General features: G+C 47.4%; 1 protein-coding gene across 3 annotated transcripts in view; it reads left to right on the top strand.

Moving 5' to 3' along the window:
• Positions 1-17962, top strand: part of PAG1 (phosphoprotein membrane anchor with glycosphingolipid microdomains 1) — a 136456-nt gene that overhangs the window by 110901 nt on the left and 7593 nt on the right. For 2 of the 3 annotated variants that reach the window (XM_067017343.1, XM_067017342.1), the window contains exons 4-7: positions 6394-6599; positions 8290-8341; positions 12001-12097; positions 15143-15744. In XM_067017343.1, the coding sequence (XP_066873444.1) occupies positions 6475-6599; positions 8290-8341; positions 12001-12097; positions 15143-15744 (876 nt within the window). In that variant the 5' untranslated portion in view covers positions 6394-6474. Of the gene's footprint in view, positions 1-6393; positions 6600-7869; positions 8126-8289; positions 8342-12000; positions 12098-15142; positions 15745-17962 lie in introns of those variants that run through there. The other variant, XM_067017344.1, reaches the window with a different exon arrangement.

The raw sequence follows: 17962 nt of genomic DNA, 5'->3' as shown, positions 1-17962 counted from the left end.
TAACAAATTATTCATTAAACTTGCATTTTGAGAGTCAGCTTGGGAATCCTCCTTTTGCAGAAACACGTATTCAGTAAAAATGTCTTGACTGGCTCCTATTTTCCAGCTCATGGAGATGCTGAGAATGTGGTGGGATACATGATGGGATATATCCCTGCCCTCAAGGAACTTTTCATTCAGATCAGATGAGCAAACATGCAAGGCAGGAAGAAATAGAGCCTAAAGTTCAAACTGCGCACTTTGTGAAACAGCCCATTAAGACTTGCTTATGCACATTGAAGACCCTTTACCTGGATTCCTCACCCATGTCTGTCAGAATCATTTTCTCCCTCTCTCTCTCTCCTCTCTCTCCGACCCCTCTCCTGTCCTCTCATAAGATTTACCATTAAAAATAAAAAATGAACCTTGGGAGTTGGTTTTCAAGTCAGGATAGGAGGAACAACAACCTTACCCACCAAAGTCACTCGCCTTTTGGCTTTTCTGAAGGCAAAAACCAAAACGGCGGCAGAGCTTTGATAAGCAATAAACTATATTACTTCTGTAATGTAAGTTTAATAGTTTTGTTTGTTTGTTTTTTGTTTGCGGTACGCGGGCCTCTCACTGTCGTGGCCTCTCCCGTTGCGGAGCACAGGCTCCGGACGCGCAGGCGCAGCGGCCATGGCTCACGGGCCCAGCCGCTCCGCGGCATGTGGGATCTTCCCGGACCGGAGCACGAACCCGCGTCTCCTGCATCGGCAGGCGGACTCTCAACCACTGCGCCACCAGGGAAGCCCAGTTTAATGCATTTTTGAAGACAAGTGACAGCCACACACACACACTCCCAAAGGGTCAGATTTCCCATTTCCCATGGGGATCAAGAGGTTTAATATGCACAAGAAGAAATCAGGTTACGCTGACAGATGGCCTGAAGGATTTATAACCCGCTGTTGGGATGAATGCCTGGCTCTTTCCACAGCAGCAGCAAGCCTTGATGGCGGCAGGGCCAGTTTGGTGATGTCAAAGCTTTCCAGGTTCCTTTCTCTCGTGCTTCAAGCTGCTGCAGGAAGAAACGTCAAGATACTGCTCCATAGGTAAATAAAATGATTCGGGAAACCATGAAGAAAATCTTACCTTGGAGTCCCTTACCACCTTCTTCTCTTTGGGTGTGTTTCCCCCCGACTCAGGGAAAGAGAGAAACGGGGATATGTTTGTAACAACTGGCATGGCAGAGACCCTTGGGCCTTAGCAGGGCCCTGGTGGACAGTAGGCATTCACTGACCTGGCTCCGTGTTTACAGCAGACCCGCTTGACTCTCACACAGAGTTCAGTGTACAAAGCTTACCTATAGCAGAGCCGCTTTGGTCGGAAGAGAAATTGACCCGAATTTGAATACTTGAGCTTAAAGCTCTTTCAGGAGACCGGAGGCTTCAGTGGAGAGGTTCATGCTTCCACAGCCTGTGCATCTGCCCATGTGCTTCACAGGACAGCAGCCCAGCAGAGAATTTAGGTATTTGGTTCATCTGCTGCTCGTAAAGTGTCGTTTTACTGCATGGTTCCCACACTTGGTGATGAGCCGGGAAGGAGGCGTTCCCATGGCGATGGGTCCTTGACCTCCTTCTTTCGGCCATTGGTGAGGAGTCATGTGGAGGTTGTTTCCAACATGCTTAATTATGAGTCAACTAGAACAGCTGTACAATGGTCATTACTGACCTCAACCGGCTTCAGGGGAACTAAGTGTCTGCTTCTATAGCTAATCTCACCGGCCATCCCAGCTCTACCAAATTATACAGAATTTGCAGCGATCAGAGCACCTACCTGTTAAATGTGTTTGGCTAAAGAAATAAATAGCTGGTAGTTGGGCTGCACCTTTCATTCATTTCATCCGGTTTTTGCTTTCTTTTTTGTTGGAATTGATTGGGGTGGCGGATAGTCCAGGCTAATGAAGACAGTTAAAAGGCTGAGCAGGAATAACTGAGGTCTGTCCTGGAGGAGCCTGCTGACTAGGGCTGAGAATAGAATTAGACTGTCCCCTTGTGGTTAAAAATGGCACCTGCTTTTAAAGTAAAAGGCCCTCGGTTTTTCTCAAGATTGAATCACTTATTGATTAAAATCAGGAAAGGAATGGATACAAAAGCATGAGTGATTATGGAGCTTTTAAAAGTCCAAAAGAGTTATCCAACCCTACTTCTAAAAGAATCCCCCAAAGCAGTCCTATTAACTCAGGCATCGACCTTTCTCAGGGCCAAATGACAATTTCCCACAGTAGTCTGAAATGATACAAGATTGCGGGGTGGGCAAAATGTCACTGCCTCTTGTCAGTATCATGCATTAAATTACAGTCACTGGTCATGATTGTACGTCCGTGCAGCCAATGGTGAAGCCTATTCTAAAACAAAAAAAATTGATGTACAACTATTAAACTAAATCTGCTATTTCATTAGTATTATGATCTTTTGCAACACATCTTAGTGGGGCATTCAGGTGCTGTAATAAATGTTTGTTGAGGTACGGTGAATGGTCATCCTTTGCGCTATGTTGAATAACTCATAGAATATTTACACATGTGGTCTGACAACGGGATATTTTTTAACTTTGAAGAAACAGTATTCTATAATTGAATGCAATTTTATTGAGACAGGTAGGAACAGGATAGAGAGAAACAGGCTTAAATATCTCCTTGACAAAATCATGCGAGATCGCCCCAAATTGTTCATGTGTTTCTGCTGGTGGGCATTGATTCTGGATGCTCAGGAAACATCTTTCCTGATATAGGAATTAGCAGAAAATTAGCTGGTCCCCAAACCAGTAACAGCATCAGGGACTCCGCAGCCTTGGGTTATCTTTTCCACGTGGACCTGGTTGGTAAAGGCGCACAGTGTATGATATAGAAAACCATCGCTCCTTTGGGGTCCTTCCTTTTCGGGGTGACTTCTTACTTCCCGGACCCTGTGCCCCGCTGTCCTCATTCTCTCTCTGTCGCTAACCCTGAGAGAAGCCTTGAGTCTCAGGGAAGGACACCGATGCCCCGCCCTGCTCAAATGAACTCCACAAAAGAACCCTGAGTACTGCATTTAAGTTCAGTGAAACCAGTGCAGGAGGGTCCAGCCTTGGGGGGAAAGTCCATTCCACTTCTTGGAAAGCCCTGGGCCATCCACACAGGGCTTCCACTCTCATCCCCACCAAGAGGGAGGGATGTGGAAGTCATAATGCGCACATCCGGTAGGGGTGTTAGCTCTTCTCTGCACACACGGGGGAGGGGCAGTCCGTCTGCACACGGTGAGGGGGGAATCTACATACGCGGTGGAGGGAGGGGGTCGTCCATCTACACAAATGGGGCGGGGGGAAGGGGGTAGTCTATCTACACACACACGGTGGGGAAAGAGGGGGAAGTAGGCCATTTACACACACTGGGGGGCGCAGCTCATCAACACACACGGGAGGGGTAGTCTGTCTACACACACTGGGTTGGTGGGGGAGGCAGCCACGTCTCAGTAGTAGATAAGCCACTGAAATTTGAGAAGGAGATGACCAGAGAAGAAATGGGCAGGAGAATTATGGAAACAGGAGAACAAAAAGAGAAAGAGACCGGGAGAGGAGAGTACCAGTGGTGCAGACCTTCTCTAAAACTGGAACAATCCCACTGGGAGGGAGGTCATGTGTGTGTAGACCCCCGCACACCACTGGCCCCTGCAAGGGTAGGTGCTCCTGCTGCGCTGCCACCACAGCTGTGACCTGTGTGGCTCCTGGTCAAGTTGAACATAGAGGTTTCTGAGAGGTGGAAGCTGCCCAGGCAATTGGAGCCCTTGTCCTTAGGGGTACAACGTATTGATAATCTGACTCAGAAACAGTACCAGATAATGATCTTGCTTTGCACTGTGAGGGTTTTTTTGTCCACGATGAGAAGTTTTGTAAAAAAGCATTTCTGTCAGTAGCTTTTCTGCAAATTCTGGTTGAAAGGGAGTGATCCAGGAGTTTTGCCACATTTCTCTGAGTTACATCCTTTATTCGGTAGCTGGTAATAATCTGCTTTCACCCTTTTTCTCCCCACACTGTTCTGCTAGGTGGAGCACCACATAATTCATTCTATTCTATCGCCTCCCCCTGTTGAGAGAGAGAAAGAGAAAAGAGAAACGTGTACCAGAGATAGAGAGAGGGGCCTGCTGGATAGATATGTGCCTTTTGAATAATTCACTCAGCAAATTATTTTCTAGGAACCGGGAACTTTATAAAGAGGCATTGATTAAATCATTGTATGAATGAATGAGCAAAGGAAAGAAAGAACACACGAACGCCTGCACAACAGATATCTTTTGTTTGTACCTCCTAAAATGTGTTATGCATGAACCTGGATCTGGATATAAAAATTTATTTCGTATATATTCATAGGTCCCCATCATCCATGTGCTTGAATGTATTTTAATAACTTGTGGTGCCAATTTGTAGTCTAAGTTTAAAGTGAATTATTCATCGTATCAACAAATCATAAGAGAAGTGCTGGTGATTTTCACTCAGTTATAGCTGTCCAGGGGCAAACAGGCAAAGGTAATTTGACCATCCATTACTGTATGCATGTAGTGTTTATAGGTATAATATGTAACCAACACAGGAAGAAAGAAGTTCTGTATTACGCAGGAAGTTGTCATTTATTTATTTATAGAGCATTAAGAAGTGTTCATGTTGGTTCAAGGCCATATAGAAAGCAATCAACTTCATCTAGAAATCTCTCGGCATGCTTGTAGATAACATTTCTTTTTCTCCAGCTTTTTATTATTTGTCACCTTTAAATATTGAAATAAATGTGAAACGTTTCACCTGGAGAAAATCTGGTCTCGTTGAACCACAGTGACTCCGTAAGCTCCCCAGGTAGTGGCTTGGTGTAGATGCTCAGTGATGGCTACATAAGAGTCCCAGGTCTGTTAGGGAAGCAAATGGAAATACAAACATCAACCCGCTTTTGCAAGAAAAAAAAAAAAAAAATGTTTTGAGTTTTGATGAATTATCATGACAAAAATATTTATTTGCTGACTTTATTCATGAATCTTGAGATGAAGTTAAAGGCTGTTTAAGGGCTTCCCTGGTGGCGCAGTGGTTGAGAGTCCGCCTGCCGATGCAGGGGACGCGGGTTCGTGACCCTGTCCGGGAAGATCCCACGTGCCGCGGAGCGGCTGGGCCCGTGAGCCATGGCCGCTGAGCCTGCGCGTCCGGAGCCTGTGCTCCGCAATGGGAGAGGCCACAGCAGTGAGAGGCCCGCGTACCGCAAAAAAAAAAAAAAAAAAAAAAAAGGCTGTTTAAGTGAGAATGTTCTACAATTGAGCAAAGCAAATGTTCTTTAAACAAGGCATCTCTGGACGAGAGATCATCGTTAATTTGATATAGCACTCTGTTTTGCAAAATCTAAAACTCGTAAAATATTTCACAGAACTCATTGTCCGTTTTCATTTAGAAGCCCTGTAGCTGGACCGGGGAGCGGTAGCCCCCAGTGAGAAGGAGCGCCCTCTAGGGGCTGAGACCACTGGCGCTGGAGTCAGAGCCGGCTGGTCTCATATCCTCCGCTGCCGCTGAGCGCAGTGACACGGTCGGGGAACTTAGCATCTCTGAAAAATGAGGTTTAGCCGTGCCTTCTTCACAGCCTGGTGGCAGTGATCAAATGAGGAAAGCACTCGAGTCCCAGGCACATGCAGGGTACTAATATGTCCCAGCTTTTATACTCAATTTGTAGTTGTTTATAAATAGGTCTTATTTGCTGCCGGTGATGCATTCTTAGCGTAGACTTTCAGCCATCCCATTGAAAGTGGACTTATTGAGTGCTTACAAAGTTTAGTGAAAGCCAGCCCTGAAAATAAAGTCACATACTCAGAATAGTTAACTGTTTATGAAGGTGAATGTAAAGACAATCTGTTTCATTAATTGTATTGACCTTAAACCTTCTCGAAGAGAAGCAGGTTTGGGGAGTTGGGGATTCAGGTGGGAAAGATGCAAACTACATTTTTGTGAAAGCTGTAATAAATGCTTTACACCGTTCTGGCAAAAAAACCAAAAACAAACAAAAAAAAACCCACGGGAAACCAAATAAGCATTTATTCATTTGCTGTGGAGTACTTGGAGTCTTAAATTTATTTGAAGACATTAAGACTCTATCCCCAAACATATCCAAATAACAAGACATCCGTCGCCTCAAACACTGCACTAGGCACTGCACGCTCCTGCTTTACGTTTTGGGTGAGAAAACAAAGGCCTGGACGACCGAGGGGAACTTGCCCAGAGGGAGTTCCAAGTTAAGTCCAGTGTATTCTGCACACACCTCCCTGCTCTGCTCAAACGCCCCCTTCACCCCACGCCCCACCAAGGAACTTACTCCCAGATTCTGGCATCTCACGCGAGAAGTTGTCAAAACACACGTTGTTCTCTCTGCAGGAGGACGCAGCCCTCTACCCCCATGTCGCCACCTCGGAAGGACTGACCAAATCCAGCAGCCTGTGCCACTTCCCACCCACCATGGGACCCGAGGGAAGCTTGCTGAGTGGGGGACAAATGCAAATCACCCTGTGGGGAAGCCTGGCAGCTGTGGCCACCTTCTTCCTCATTACCTTCCTCATCTTTCTGTGCTCCAGTTGTGACAGGTGAGAGCAGTGCATGTCTACTAGAGCCTTAAAATAACACGTTCCCTGGACCCAGAAGACTTTCTATATAAAAAGCCTGTGATGAATGGCATCTCCCTGCATAGACGTTCCCAGAAACTCGTATGTTAGATGAACTGACTTCTCTGCCGCAAAGGAGCCCAGGACACTTTTTATTAGTTCAGTGAAAAGCCACATCTGATTTTCCTGGAGCAACTGGAAGAGCCCTTATGTATGAAACTTCCCAGAAGGAAATTTTTGCTATTCTTATGAGCACACCCTTGTCAAAATGTGTATTGTCTTTTTCCATCTGTGGACATTTGGAAATCTAAGTATCGTGTGCATTAAAGATACTCTTTTTGCTGCCATTTGAGAGTTACTGAGAATTTTTGCTGCTCTGTAGCTTTCAGGGGGTCCTTTTATTAAGGATTTGTTATCTAGAACTGCAGTTTCTTAAGAAACATTCATTTTTTTCTACAAGAGAAACATTCTGTGTATGAAATAACCATCTTGTCTTATTTTAGAATTACTCTTCTCTCTCTCTCTCTCTCTCTCTCTCTCTCTCTCTCTCTCTCTCTCTCCTTCCCCTCTCCCCTTCCTCCCTCTTTGTCTCCCTCATATACAACAAGATGTGTAACCCCTCCACCAAAAAAAAAAAAAAGGAGATCTTTGCTTGGAGAGAAGCAAAGTCCTTTCTAACCAGGAGTAATTTTCCAGGTGTTCAGACATTGTTACAACATATGCAGCTCTCTGGTGAGGGCTGCTTCTGGGAGCCAGTGCAGACCAGCTGACAGCCAGCCCTCTTCCAAACTCATCTCAATAACCTTGGAAGAGACTGGACAAGTGTCATTTAAGTCTGGATGTGGCTTCATGCCCTAAAGTCTCTGTCAGGAGGGGAAAATCCAGACTCCCTAAACACAAGTAGCCTCCAAATCCCTGCCCGGTTTGGATCCAGGACTCCGGGGCTGGGAGAGAGACTAACTGGCCAGGAAGATGAAGAAATAGAAGCAAAGCTAGAGGAGTGTTTGTTCCCCTGGGCCTGGGAGGGCGTGCCTTGCAATTATTTATTCTCCCACTAGGTGTCACTGTTGCCTTATACATCTATGGGAAAGGTAGCCTCTAGTACTGATGGCTTTCTTTAGCCTGTCCCGAGTAAAAATAAATTCTATTTTTACTCGATGGACTTTTCCATAGACTGCAAGTACATATGACTCATCCTGAGGGCATGTAACCTCCCCGACAAGCCAAAAGTTGTATTTTCTTTATTCTCTCAATCCCGTGGCAGTGTGTGACTTTGCAAAGACTGAATTAAGAAAGATGAAGAGATGAGAATTGTTGATTTCCTTAAAAAAAACAAAACCAAAAAGCTCATGCCGGTATTCTAGATATAAACAGTTTCTACTCAGGAAACTGCCCCAGTCCTCTTGTTAACTTGTATTTTCTACTCCTGGAGGAAGGGGAGGTCAGAGAGGTGACCGGCCCCTTGCTAGGACTTGACTCTCTCGGACCCTGCTGCCTGCAGAGGAGAGGTAGAGTGAATTGTCCGGCTTCTGCTTCCTTGGCAAAATAAACTTGATTTTTAAAAGAGAGATTATTTAAATGTTGAATCAAAGTTTGAGTAGGAAAGGGGAGTGTATGTTTGATTTTAGATGGCGCGTTGGATGTTACAGCCATGTTTCCTTTTCTGTTTCAGAGAAAAGAAGCCGAGACAGCACAGTGGAGACCATGAGAACCTGATGAACGTGGTGAGCTTGCGTGCACGAGCTTTAAAGCATAGCCGCTTATCTAAAGCTTACAACCTGAAGGAAACCCAGGGAAGCAATTCAGCCAGAGTTAACTGGCTGCCTGGGCTGTGTCCTCGTGCTGCAGGTTTATATTCACCGTGGCTAGAGGCCTGTGCAATTAGCCAGGTTGTTGGGAGAGCTTCTGAAATGGATGCAGTTGTACCACTGCTGGAAAGATCTTCAGATAGTCCCAACCTACCGCAGGGATGTTTCCGTTTTGCCTCTGCTGGGCTCCAGCCGGTGTATTAGTTGGCTAGAATTGTCATAACAAAGGACCATAAACTGAGCGGCTTAAATAATAAATTTATCATGTCACAGTTCTAGAGGCTAGAAATTCGAGATCAAGGTGACAGCAGGGTTGGTTCCTTCTGAGATCTGTGAGAGCGCATCTGTTACAGGCCGCTCTCCTAGCTTCCCGTGGTCGGTTGGCAGCCTTTAGTGACGTTTGGTTTGAAGATCTCTGCCCTGACATCGTGTTCTCTCTGTGACTCTTTATACCGTCTTCCCTCTATGTGTGTCTGTCTCTGTCCCAGTTACCCTTTTTTAAGGCCTCTGATATGACCTCATCTTAACCTGTTTCATCTGCAATGATCCTGTTTCCAAATGAGGTCAAGTCTAAGGTATTGAGAGTTCGGACTTCAATCAATATAGGAATTTGGAGAGGATAAAATTCAACCTGTAACAGCTGATCATTAAGCTTACTGGAGCCCGGGACCCCCAGCATCCGAGATGTGGCCTGGCCTGGCTGGGTTTTCTTGCTCTGCGCCCTAAAGGGTCCTGATCGAGCCCCGCGGGCCTCTTGGATCCACCCAGATAGAGATGCCTGGGCATCCTGGTCCCACCTCATTCTCTCCCCTCAGGCCCATGCCCTTAACTGGCTGAGCAGTTCCAGCAGCTGGGGATGGGGCCGCCCTCATATTCACAAGGCTGAAATGGTGAAGATGCTTCCTGTCCCAGACATAATTTCTCAAGATCAGGCGTAAACTGGTTGGAGGAAGAAGGGGCGAAAAGGAAAGATGGATGAGTGAAGTATGTCATGTGAGGTCTGGTATGAAACACGCAGCCAGCAGCCAGGTTCCAAGCTCACCCAGGAGGTGTCCCAGGCGCCCTGCCCTATGATTGCGGGATTCTTCCAGTTCAGGCAGCCAAGTGGTCAGCCCTCCTCTCCTGGGAGCCCCTGGGGAGTTCCCTCCTTTCATCTCTGTATGCAGGCGGCTCACACACACCCCCTCCACTGCTTTCCGGGCTTCTCGTCACCCCCCTCCTAGAAAGGACAACCCCGTTGTCACCCTCGCTGCAGTCTCTGGTAGTCTACGTCCCCACTTCTCACCTGCCCCCAGCGCCTCTCGGATCGCCACCGTGCAGGCACCCAGAGGGCAGGTGGGAGAGGAGGTGCTGCCTCCACTGTGGCTTCTCCCACGTGCAGGTCCCAGGCCTCAGCTTTCTTCCCCTTCCCACTCTCCTTGGTGCTCGTTGGCAGGAGAGGCGGGACTGGGGGAGAGGCTTCCATCTCCATCACCCTCCCCTCCTGTTGTCCTTCTAGAGCACTGATTCTCAGGCATGGTCTGGACCAGCAGAACCATCTGGGGTTTGTTAGAAGACTCGGGGGGGTGGGGGGGGAGGCTGGGAGCAAGCCCTCCGGGTGATCCTGATGTTTGCTCAGGTGTGAGAACCTCCGTTCTAGACCTTCGGTTCCTGCTCTTCTGCTAACGCCCAGCAGCAGCCCTGGTGTGAGACGGGAAGTGGGTGGTGGGTGGATAAAAGGAGGATCTGACTCTCCATGTGCAGTGTCCTTCATTAATAGCCCCCCATAGCCTCTCTCATATGAATGTGTGAGCAAGGGGGTGCACGCTAGAGCACGTTTGCACACACACACATCACGTGGCTCTCTTTACAAGCTTCTGTCCGAGCTTCTCAATTTTGTACAACTTGCAGAGTCTCCATCCCAGGCCTGAGAAGTCCCTCTAGTCAGCCAGCCTTCCCCACCCCTGATCCCGGCTCTGACACACACCCCGACACACACCGATCGCTCCACAGCCCCAGAGGAGCTGCCTTTAAATCCTAAGGTGCAAAAGGCCGGCGGGGGGTGTCCCATGGCTGCATCTGAAGCTGCAGTGAGAGGGAGGCTCCCTCCTGGCTTCTGTGTTTGGAGCTCCAGCACGCGTTTTCTCGTAGAAGCCAAGAGAAGAGATGGTGGTGAGAGCCTAGTGTATGATAATTCAACTGTGACGGATTGATTGTGCTGTTACGAGCCCACCTGGGAGCCGTCCTCCCCCACAGCTGACTTCTGCCCGGGGGTGACGTCATTTCTGTGAACGGGCACCTGTGTCTGCAGCCACCCTGCAACCTAACACAACGACCCATCTCATGGGCCGCATGGGATTGAAATAGCTGACTCCCAGTAAACGTTTGGCCCATGGCGCAGCATGAGCTACTTGCTCTCTGTTATTATTACTTGGTTCCCAAGTCAGAGAGTTTGTGAAGCCAGCTCGCCAATGTTGTGGTGCTATTTACATCAGAACTTCCCAGGTGGACTCCTGGAACATGGTCCGGTGTGGCCTCCTGGGTCCCGCAGGCCGTGCATTCCATGAGTGGGATGGGGGAACAGATCATATCAGCGGTGATTCAGCTGCTACGTGGGACCAGCTGCATATTTCAAGAAATATGTGAGCTACCACCTTACCTTCAGGCTAGTCATAGCTGTAGCTCAGCCTGGCGTATCATGCCAGGTACTGTCCACCCACGCGAGCCCAGTAGAAAACAATCAATGCCATTTTTCCCTCCAAGTGTCCTGAATTTGTTTGTGAGAATAAGAAAGGTTTGCAAGCCTACTTTTTAGCATATGATGGTTTTGGTGAACCTTGAAGCGGAGACTTGGCTGATTATGAATCTCAGACAACAGTGATGTTATCTTTGATCAGATTTAAGTCCCTTCCCTTCGGATGACAAAGATGATGTTTTCCTTGGCATGACACACCCTTAAAAAGGGTAACGTTTCCGGCACCCCTGGGAGAAGGGTGAGGCCTCTCTCTGCTGGAGCTGATTCTGATCAGCCCTTGGGCTTCTGGTCCCCCTCACCTTGAGCCAAGGGACCTGATAGCCCACAACCTACCATAGCCTATTTGCGATTACCAGATGGGAAGCTCTGTGGATGGCAGCCTCGCAAGATTCCCAGGACGGCCCTGTCCAATAGAACCTTCCACCAAGATGGAAGTGTTCTGTAACTGCACTGATAGGGTAACCACGTGTCCGCGTGTCGCCATTGAGCCCTTGAAATGTGACTAGTACAACTGAGGAACTCGATTTTATTTCGTTTCGCTTACTTTAAATCTAAGCAGCGGATTTGGGTTTTGTTGTTGTTGTTTTGATTTTTAGAAGAAGCCATGGAGGGAGTTCCCTGGTGGTCCAGTGTTTAGGACTCTGCACTCTCACTGCTAAGAGCCAGGGTTCAATTCCTGGTTGGGGAACTAAGATCCCACAAGCTGTGCGGTTTGGCCAAAATAATTAATTAATTGATTGATTGATTGACTGATTAAAAAATACCCCCCGCAAAAAAAAAACTCCATGGATATTCCCCTCTGCCACGCAGTCTGATTTTTCTGGTGCATTTGTTTTTGCAGCCTTCCGACAAGGAGATGTTCAGCCGTTCAGTTACCAGCCTGGCCACAGACGCGCCTGCCAGCAGCGAACAGAACGGGGCACTCACCAACGGTGACAGTAAGTTCTGCAGAAATACCAGCTTTCCATGCAGGCCTCGTCACCTGAGAAAGGGCTAGGTTTCAGAAAGTGTAGCTCAGAAACTAGGAAATGTGTTTGTTCTTGCTCATCTTTTGTATTACTACCAGTTTTAACCAAAAAAAATCTCATTTGGATGAAAAGTTAATATCTATGTTAATATCTATGGCTTCTGTGTGCCATTGCTCTAACTCATTTATGCTAACCCAAACTATAAGATTACTATGGCTAATATCACCGCCCTGTAAGGTAGGAATTATTACTCTTCACAATTTACAGATGAGGCAACTGAAATAGCTGCTGCAACAAATCACCACAAACTTAGTGCCTTAGAAGATCACAGGTTTATTAACTTGGAGCTCTGGAGGTCAGAGTCTGAACCGGGTCTCCCTGGGCTAAAATCAAAGTATCAGTAGGGCTGCGCTTCTTCCCCAAGGCTCTAGGGAAGAATCTAGTTCCTTGCCTGCTTCCGCTGCTAGAAGCCTCCTGCATTCCTTGGTCCTGGACTTCCGTCTCTCTCTCCGACTCTCCTGCCTCCATCTGTCACTTATGAGGACCCTCATAATTACACCGGGCCCACCTGGATGTCCCAGGCTCCTCCCCATCTCAAGATCAGCTAATAGTTCATCAGTACCCTTAATTCCTCCCTTGCCGTGGAGTGAAACACACTCACAGAATCCAGGAATTAGGACGTGGATGCCTGGGCGGGGGGCGTGGGCATTATTCTCTCTGGCACAGAGAGGTTAATAACTTGCCTAAGACGTTATGGTCGGTGCTCTGAGGATCTATAATTTGAACCCTCGATCTGACTCCTGGGTACACTCTTAGGACCACTCTGCATGCTGCCTGTTTCACGCCCAGGATACGCTTGCTGACAAAAGTCACAGCTACATTTCCACTCCCCAGTTTACAGAGCGCTTTCGCCTGGGGTAGCAGATCCTCCTCTCACCTCCATTTACAGACAAGGAAACTGTGGGACAGTCAGGATTGACACCGGAGGCTTCAGACTCCAGTGCCCGTTCTCTGTCCACCGTGACACAGACATCGAAATCCAGAGGGCAAAAGTTCACCCCCTCCTTGATGATCAAGTATTTAGAACACAGTGGGTAGTGATGGTAACTTCCGACGAGGGATCCGTTATCATTTTCCCAAGATACCCTTCAGGGACACTATTTCTAGTCCCCCTAAAGAGAAGTTGCCGGGCTTCTCTGGTGGCGCAGTGGTTGAGAATCCGCCTGCCGATGCAGGAGACACGGGTTCGTGCCCTGGTCCGGGAAGATCCCACATGCCGCGGAGCAACTACGCCCGTGAGCCATGGCCGCTGGGCCTGCGCGTCCGGAGCCTGTGCTCCGCAATGGGAGAGGCCACAGCAGTGAGAGGCCCGCGTACCGCAAAAAAAAAAAAAAAAAAAAAAAAAAGAGAAGTTGTCTTTTTTTTTTTTTTCAGGACAAGAGGTGAGCGCTTTATTTCTTCTTTCACTCATTTAGTTTTTCATGTAAAAACATAGCGGGGTCAACCATGCATTAGACACTGTTCTGGACTCCAGGGTCTTAGAGAATCCCAGTCTAGTCAGTAAAAACAAGTGGGTTAAAAACTGTTAAGTTATAAACCCCCACACACAGATGTAAAGAATATATATGATATATAATGAATATATTATATAAAGTAAATATATATGAATATACCGGTATAAATACATGTTTAAGTATATATTTACTTTATATAATATATATATTTTATGCATACACTTATATATATAAAGAATATATAGTATATAAAGAACATACAGTGGAGCGACAGTAATTTAATAACTGGCTCACTGCAGTGTTAAGTACCCAAAGGGCAGGACTCATGGGGCCTCATTGATGAATGATGTATCCCCAGCACTTCAACCATCCCTGGCACCTAGGAGGCACTCAAAACACATTTGACAGGGCTTCCCTGGTGGCGCGGTAGTTGAGAGTCCGCCTGCCGATGCAGGGGACGCGGGTTCGTGCCCCGGTCCGGGAGGATCCCACGTGCCGCGGAGCGGCTGGGCCCGTGAGCCATGGCCGCTGAGCCTGCGCGTCCGGAGCCTGTGCACCGCAACGGGAGAGGCCGCAACAGTGAGAGGCCCGCGTACCGCAAAAAACCAAAAAACACATTTGATAAAGGGATGACTGAATGGCTCCACGCAGTAACATTTCTGTAGCAACCTAGGAATTTCAAATACAATTTTTCTAATTTGAGGTAAAAATGTTGGCCCCGGGGCTTCCCCGGTGGCGCAGTGGTTGAGAATCCGCCTGCCGATGCAGGGGACACGGGTTCGTGCCCCGGTCCGGGAAGATCCCACGTGCCGCGGAGCGGCTGGGCCCGTGAGCCATGGCCGCTGGGCCTGTGCGTCCGGAGCCTGTGCTCCGCAACAGGAGAGGCCGCAACAGTGAGGCCCGCGTATCGCAAAAAAAAAAAAAATGTTGGCCCCGGAGCCAGTAAGATGGAAGGAAGAGCTTTAAAGAGGCACAGGGTAGGCAGACCCTTTGGGATACTGCTTTGGGCACATTTTTGCCCCATTGTTTCCATTGTCTGTCCAACAAAGTGGCCTGTGAAGGGGGATGGCTCCCAGGTATTCCCTCCACACAAGAGGAGGCTAGTAGGGCCCGGAGAGTGGCTGCCACACATGCCCCCCCTTTGGAGCCCAGCCTCCCACACTTCGGCCCTATGCAGTGTCACTTTCATCCTCTGGTCCCTTTGGACACTGCCTACAAGAAGCCCATCAGGAGTAACAACAAATACTGTATAACTGTGACCCAAATTGATAGCCAAGACAATTTATTAAATACTGTATTGGAAAGGTGTAATGGATGGCTTTAGTTTACACTGTGATTGAAATAAGAATATCCACGAACAGTCAAAACATCTGTAATTTACAGCCTCAAGTCAAATAAAAAGCCAGCACCTTGATTTCACCTAACTTGACATCATCTGATTCACTGTAATAATTATGTCAGAAATTGTCTTTCTCCACTTTTAAGACTCCCACTGCTTTAGTTCTTTCAGAAGACAGCACCATGACCTGCACGCAGCATTACGAGGAAGTCCAGACCTCAGCTTCAGATCTGCTGGACTCCCAGGACAGCACAGGGAAGCCAAAATGTCATCAGAGCCGAGAGTTGCCCAGAATTCCTCCCGAGAGTGAAGTGGACACGATGCTCAATGGAGAAGGCGCAGACGGGGACCAGGGTCTGGGGATGGAGGGGCCGTATGAAGTGCTCAAGGACAGTGCCTCACAAGAAAATATGGTGGAGGACTGCTTGTATGAAACTGTGAAAGAAATTAAGGAGGTGACGGCCACCGCCCACTCAGCTCGAGGCCACGGCAGCAGGTCGAAGTCAACTTCCACTGTGAAAGAGCTTCCGGGACCCCAGGCCAGTGGCAAAACAGACTTTGCCGAATATGCCTCTGTGGACAGAAACAAAAAGTGTCGACAAAGTGCTAATGCAGAGAGTATTCTTGGAAATGCATGTGATCCAGAAGAGGAGGCGCCACCCCCTGTCCCCATTAAACTTCTGGATAAAAATGAAAACCTTCAGGAGCAGGCAGAGAGTAAAGCAGGAGAAGGAGCCGCCGAGGGGACGAGTGAAACCAACAAGGTGGGCTCAGGCACATTGGTTTCAGAGCTTTTGTCACAATTGGGCGTCTAGCTGATCCTGGGGCTTTTGTTTGCACGTTGTTCTAAGGAATACATGCCAGCACCGTCACGTGCGTTGAATGGTGGAAGCTGTTTTAGTGTGAGCTGTGTTTGACTTTTATTTCCCCCTCCAAGTAACAAAATACTGAAAGCTCATATTTACAAAATATGTCTCTCTTGGCACCTTCCTTGGATATTTTCCACTTTTTACATCATGTCTAATTGGGGCGAGTATGATTTTCTTCATTTTGAAGACCAAGAACTGGAAAGACGAGACTCTTTGCCACCTATTTAGCCTCTTCCACTTGTTACCACCCCAGGCAGTGGGATAATCTCCCACCTCCCCGGGTCCCAGAAATCAGAGCACAGGAACAGGCAAAGGGGACCAGTTCACAGGTGCCACAGGGCGTATCTGATTATGAATCAAGTAAGCGATTTTATTTTGTGACAATTTCTAAATAATAACCTGTAGCTCTTAAGTGTAGCTATTCAACAGAGCTCTAAAATGTACTGGCATTCCCCGAGCCTTCTCTGTGGGTGTCTCATAAGCTGATGTCTGAGCCACAATAGCTTGGGATTCACATCTCCAGCTGTCAGCATTTCCTTGGGATTTAAACTAGGCCCTACCTTCTTTAGGCAACTGATATCTAATTTCCATTCTCTGCAGAGAAAAAAGTAGGGTTCTCTTCTCAAGTTTTGGTAGGAAGGCCAAGTAGGGACTAGTCAGTCAGTAGTAGCCTTGAAAAACGTGTGGCGTTCATGATCAAAAGGGGAGGCCTGGCTAGGGTTATATAGCTTATACCAAGGAGTCATTCTGTGTAGTGTTATCTGAATGCATTTCAGCTTTCCGTTTTACCCATAAAGTGAGCCACTGAGAGCCTCAGTATTTATGAATATATTTGTGAAATGCAAAAATGCAGCCTAATATTTTGCCCTTTGTATAGCTAAAGATAATAAAACTAATGTGACATTTATGCTGCCTAAAGCAGTTAAAACTTCTTTACTTACAAGCATTTGGAAGATAAGAGAGTTGACTGTCTAACCACTGCTAAGTAAGCAATTCTCCAGATGTCACATTAGAAACTGGAAATATCCATCTGGGAAGCAGCTTACCTTTCTATAGTAATACAGGAATGAATAATCCATCATCTCCATATAAACCATCCTAATTTTAAGTGATCGGGAGAACTTGAAATGTTTAATAGTCATGCATTGATTTGCAAAAAGATTTTAATGAGCACCTACTATAAGCCACATGATACGGGTGCTGGGAATACACTACTGAACAAAACATACAAATGAACAAAAATCTCTGCCCCCATGGAGCTTACATTTAAGTGAGGAGATAGAGACATAAATATGTAGGTGGTATCTTAGAAGGCTTTAAAGTTTAAAGGAAAAAATTAGAACAGAATCAGGGGGATTGGGAAAGTTGGGTGGGAGCACAATTGTGAATAGAGTGGTCAGGGTATGCCTGGCGGTGAAGGGGCATTTGAACAAAATGTTAAAGGAGGTGAGAGAGTGAATTGGTACACATTTTGGGGGGCAGAGCAAATGAAGTAGAGGGAATGGCCAGTGTGAAGGTCCTGAGGCCAGAGCAGGCCCGGCCTCTCCAGGAAAGAGGAAGGGGTGGGCGTGGCTGGAGAGGGGAGAGCAAAGGCTAAGAGGAGTAGGAAGAAAGGTAAGTAGGGCCCCAACCCTGTATGGCCTCGGCTTATAAGCTGAATAAAATGGGGTCACTCAAAAGCCTGGAGCAGAGAATGGCTTAATCTGGGTTTGGAAAGGATTCCTCTGAGATAGATCTTGGTCATCCAAGTAGAGATGTCAGAGAACAGCTGGATGGAGGAGCAGGTTGACGAGGAAGGGCCTGGGCTGGGCTTGTACATTTAGAAGTCAGCAGCAGAAATTTGTTTTCAAAGCTGACATCCGATGAGATCACTGCATGAGTACGTGTGAATGGGAACTAGAAGAGTTCCAAGGACACAGGTCCAGGAAAGAAAAGGAACCAGCAGAAGAGAGCAAAACAGGAGAGAAAAACAGGAAAGTACAGTGTCCTAGAAGCCAAGGGCAAACTTTCAGGGAGGAAGGAGTGACCCCTGCATCAGATGCAGCAGGTGGGTCGGGAGAGATCAGTTACACGGTGGACATGAGTGCCCTTGACAAGAGCGGGTTCCCTGAAG

Source organism: Kogia breviceps, chromosome 17, assembly GCF_026419965.1.
Source record: "Kogia breviceps isolate mKogBre1 chromosome 17, mKogBre1 haplotype 1, whole genome shotgun sequence".
NCBI classification, from domain to species: Eukaryota; Metazoa; Chordata; class Mammalia; order Artiodactyla; family Physeteridae; genus Kogia; species Kogia breviceps.
This window is presented reverse-complemented; position numbering and strand designations above follow the sequence as displayed.